The sequence below is a fragment of the Nicotiana tabacum genome, chromosome 9, assembly GCF_000715075.1.
Source record: "Nicotiana tabacum cultivar K326 chromosome 9, ASM71507v2, whole genome shotgun sequence".
Classification (NCBI taxonomy): Eukaryota; Viridiplantae; Streptophyta; class Magnoliopsida; order Solanales; family Solanaceae; genus Nicotiana; species Nicotiana tabacum.
In genome coordinates, this window is record NC_134088.1 from 3,430,815 (window position 1) to 3,435,919 (window position 5,105).

The 5,105-nt window shown below is 32.8% G+C and overlaps 1 protein-coding gene across 1 annotated transcript; it reads left to right on the forward strand.

Moving 5' to 3' along the window:
* Nucleotides 1–456: 456 nt before the first annotated feature.
* Nucleotides 457–4,774, forward strand: LOC107808534 (WAT1-related protein At4g30420-like). The gene is made up of 7 exons (XM_016633068.2): nucleotides 457–679; nucleotides 1,336–1,404; nucleotides 1,496–1,612; nucleotides 1,731–1,977; nucleotides 2,778–2,936; nucleotides 3,674–3,822; nucleotides 4,395–4,774. Exons 1-7 carry the CDS (start codon nucleotides 504–506, stop codon nucleotides 4,603–4,605), a joined length of 1,128 nt encoding a protein of 375 aa, XP_016488554.2. The 5' UTR covers nucleotides 457–503; the 3' UTR covers nucleotides 4,606–4,774.
* Nucleotides 4,775–5,105: the final 331 nt, after the last annotated feature.

Genomic DNA, 5,105 nt, shown 5'->3' on the forward strand with positions numbered 1-5,105 from the left:
TATTTTCCTTATATATGTGCAACTATTTTTCAAAAACAAAAAATGTATATATGTGCATATAGGTTGAATCCGCTCGAAAATAATACAAATAAATTAAATATCAATTTGAGACATCAAGTATCAAGCCTCTAAACCGAAATAATCTTAGAGCCAAACCAAAACGAATTGTGACGATAAGCTGACACTACTTACATAAAATCTTGCGTACACCATCGTCGAAACTATGTAATTTCCCATAAAACCTACAAAAAAAAATCACATATATAACTAATTGTTGGAAACTTCATGGATCCACATCATGTTACTTTGATTTTTCATCTTTCTTAGTAGCTGCTTGGTTGGCGTTATATCATGATATATAATATACAGTTGTATTAAAATATTACTACTATTATTATATATTTTATTCTCCATTTTTTTGCTTATAAATCAAGCAAAATTCCATAGCTAACTTTCATAGGTCTTTGTTTACTATACCTTTTATTTTTAGCAAAAAATAAAAAATGGGGTTTGAAAATTACAAACCTACAATTGTTATGATTGCTCTACAATTTATGTATGCTGCTGTTACTCTATTTAGTAGAGCATCTCTTGTACAAGGAATGAGCCCTAGAGTTTTTGTAGTTTATAGACAAACTATAGCCTTTCTCCTCATTTCTCCTATTGCTTTTGTCCCAAGGTATGTGTAAAATTTCTCTTCATAACTTGACCCCTCTTCCTCCCCTCCCCTCCCCTCCCCCCCGAATTAGAATTACCGTCGTTAATCTGCCGCTAAATCGCTTGTAGCTGACAGAATTTTTTGATAATCTGTCGCTAATCCATCGATAAATAGGATTAGCAATTGATTTTTCTATTTAGCTACAGAATTTGTTCATCGTTAATTCCTATTTTTTTAGTAGTGACCCCACCCTCCTCCCAACCAACCCGACCCCTAGTCAAATTTGGTGACATGTTTTTCAAAAAAAAATATATTTTCTTGAACCCTGAACCCTAAACCCCAAATAGTGAACTTGCAGATCATACTTTATATAGCCTTGTACTATTTTTCTAAACCTTAAGGGCTAGTTTGGTATAAGGGATAAGGGATAATTAATCCCGGGATTAAATTTGAGATGAGTTTATTCCATGTTTGGTTGTGATAAAATCGATGTATAACTAATCTCAGGATTAGTTATCCCGGGATTGTAATGTTTTTTTTATCCTATGAAAGTGTGAAATAACTAATCCCGAGATAATTAATTATGGGGTACTATTTTTCTAAACCTTAAGGGTAGAAATTATACTAAAAATTGTTAGTTATTTATGTGGTGCTATTTTTTTATTTTGTTTTTATAGAAGAAAAACAGGAAGTAGTTGCTTGGGATGGAAGAGTTTCTGGTTGATAAATTTAGCAGCTCTCACTGGGTAAGAAATTATAAATTTCTTTATTTTTTCCAACATAATTTTTTTACTAAATGTACATATATAAATAAGAAGATTCTTTATTTATTTTCAGTGTAACAATCAATCAGAATATCTATTTTTCTGGTTTGTATTATGCTTCATCTTCCATTGCAAGTGCAACTGGCAATCTTGTTCCAGCATTCACTTTTCTCATGGCATGGGTCATGGGGTAAGTTTCAAAAACTCAATTTATTGTTCAATTTATTAAAAAAAAAAGTCGTAAAATTATAGCGTATCGATGAATATTTTAATTAATATTTTTGTTAATTAATGTTTTTTTTATTTAGAATGGAAAAAGTGCAAATCAAAAGCTTGAGAAGTATAGCTAAGGTGATTGGAACAATTTTATGTGTTGCTGGAGCTGTTGCAATGGCATTAATTAAAGGGCCAAAGTTACTAAATTCAGAATTTATTCCCACAAATGAATTGTTATTTCTTGGCAAAGAAAATAGTGAGAATTTGAATAATTGGATGCTAGGTGTTATCTTGCTCATTGCAAGTGCTTGTTGCTGGTCATTTTGGCTCATTTTGCAGGTATTTTAATATCTCTTATAATTTCTGGTAAGGAGCGTTTTCCCACTTTAATGAGGTTTACGCAGCATAAATTCTGCTTAGTCGGGCTAATAAATTTCGAATATTGAATGCATAGAAAGTTCAAAGGAAGAAGGGAAGCCTTGGCGTAATTGGTAAAGTTGATGCCATGTGACCAGGAGGTCACGGGTTCGAGCCGTGGAAACAGCCTCTTGCAAAAATGTAGGATAAAGCTGCCTACAATAGGCCCTTGTGGTCCGCCCTTCCCCGAACCCCGCGCATAGCGGGAGCTTAGTGCACCGAGCTGCCATTTTATAAAGTTTAAAGGAAACATTCCTTATTTTTAACATAATGATAAATCAATTTAAAAGGAAGTTGAATGGTCACTTTAACCCTATCTGAAAATTGTTAAATAAAAAATTCTTTCAGTTTGAAAATATATTATTTTTCAAATTAGGATGTTTACTTATTTTGAAAAGGGAGTCAAAGTATACTTCCCCAAAACAAAACAAAAAAGAATGATTTTTTCAAGAATTCTTTAATATATTAAAACTAGAAATTTCACAATATATTCTTTAATATCTCTTTTACACTATAAAGTTACTTAAAACATAAAAAAAAAATAACCTCAGTTAACAGTTCATAATAAGTGAAATTAGTAACGTATAACATAAAGCTGGCAACCTGCTGCAATATATTAAATTACATTTATATTATAAAAAATTATTTATACTCACAGTGTATATAACTTAATCCCGAGTTTAATTTTCTAATTAAGATACTAATATTGATATTGTGAACAGGTAACATTGTCAGCAAATTGTCCTGATCATCTATCTTTAACAGCCTGGTTATGCCTCATGGCTGCAATCCAATCTGCAATTGTCACATTCTTCTTTGAACCTGATTTCAATAGCTGGAAAGTAACTTCATCACTGGAATTCATTTCTATCTTCTATACTGTAAGTATTCCTTCTTTCCTTTTTCTTTTGGATATTATAAATTTTATTTAAAGGGCATTCCGGTGTACGAAGTATCTCGCGTTCACGTAGGGTCCGAGAAAGGGCTGCACTACAAGAGAGTGTGATATAGGAAGCCTACTTAATGCAACAGTAATTATTGCACATTATGATAACTTATATGTTACGGATTCGAGACGTGGAATCAGTCATTTGACTCTTGAGTCAGGGTAGGTTGCCTACGTACATCACACCACTCTTGGTTGCCGGCCTTTCTCGAACCCTGCATGAATATAGAATATTTCGTGTACGAAGTATCTCGCGTTCACGAAAGATCCGGAAAAAGGCTACACTACGAGAGGGTGCGATGTTGGAAGCCTACTTAGGGATCATTTGGTACATGGGATAAGAATACTAATTCCATCATTGTACCAAATGACCCCTTAATGTAAGCGTTAGTGGCTGATCTATCACTCGAAATTATGACCTATAGGTCCAATGGAAACAATTTTACTGTTGCTCCAGAGTCTCATTCATAGTACAAATTACTATTGAAAATAAATAATTAAAATTTTGTTAAATTGTTATTATCGAAAACAGCCCCTCTGCCCTTCCAGGGGCAGGGGTAAGGCTGCATACCCTCCCCAGACCCCATTCGTGAGAAACTATTGCATTTTTTTTTATTTTTTTTTTGTTAAATTGTTATTAATAAATTGGACATTTTGAATTTTTATAAACAGGGATTTTCATCAGCTGTTTCTTTCTTTGGGCAAGCTTGGTGTATTTCACGTAGAGGTCCATTATTTTCTGCTATGTTCAATCCTTTATGCACAGTTATAGTCACAATCTTTGCCTCAGCATTTATGCAAGAAGAAATGTACACTGGAAGGTAAACTACTAAAATCATCTTCACTTACTTTATTGGTTTTATCATTTAATTTCTTACTATTTCTTGAAAATCCCAGAAAATTCAACTTTTAACATTTACTATCTCCGGTCCATATTATTCGCTTTAAAAAAAATTATATTTAATAGCCTTATCATAGAAGTAAAAAGGGAAAAAAAAAAAAAAAAGGCAGCCCGATGCGCAGGTAGCCCACGTTCATGTAAGTTTCGGGAAAGGGCTGCACCCTAAGAGGTATGACGTGAATAGCCTACCTTAATGCAAGTATTAGTGGTTGCTTGCACGACTCGAACCCGTGACCTATAGGCTGCTCCAAGCCTTACCCTAGAAGTACTTATGTAAATTACTATCATCTCCTTAAGTATTTGTCACTTAATTAACACTATACGAACTTAATAGTACGAGTAACTTCTTGATTTTTTAAAACGTCAAATATTTTAAGATAAATTCAATTTGTAGAATGATAAATAATATGGACCGGAGGTAGCACGATGCATTTTTTTTATTTTTTATTTTTTCAATTTTTGTGATTTTAAACTTTTAAAATTCAATTTCAGCTTGGTGGGATCACTTGCTGTGATTTTTGGACTATATGTGGTATTATGGGGAAAAGCCAAGGATAAAAAAGAGGAAAATATTATAGAGGAAGAGCCAGTGAAGCAACAAATTCAAGAAACAACAATTACAATTCAAGATTTTCCAGATTTCACAAGTTGTAAAGTTGATTTAGAGGAACCACTTTTAACTAACAAATCAACAACTAATTAACATTGCATATGAAAATAAATAGTTTAAAAAAGAATAAAAATTGTCATAAGTAGTCATAATTTCTCCTCAATTTATGAGAATTATTTATTGTGTTGTACGTAGTTAGTTTTTTCTTTTTTCTTCTCGATCTGTAAAATTTATTGAGGAATTTTGTTACTAATTTTTTTGTCTCTATCAATAAAAGTGATACATATTTTCCAGCTTTGGAAGTTTAGAACTATATTTTCTTCTGGATATTGTTGTTTCTTTGTACTTGATTTGACTTGTGAGTAGAGCTGTTAATATGGGCTGGCCCGGCCGGGTTAGCCCAGCCTAACTTACATGGCTTTAATGATTGACGGGCTGGGTTGGGCTAGCTCACTATTTTGATGGTCTTATAATGGTCAGTCTGCCTTAGTCCGATATGGGTCGCGGCCCCCACAGGCTCGTCCACTATTTTTTAAAATATAATTTTATATTTTTCTTTAAGTTGTGACCTAAAAAAGATAATTATTTAAAAG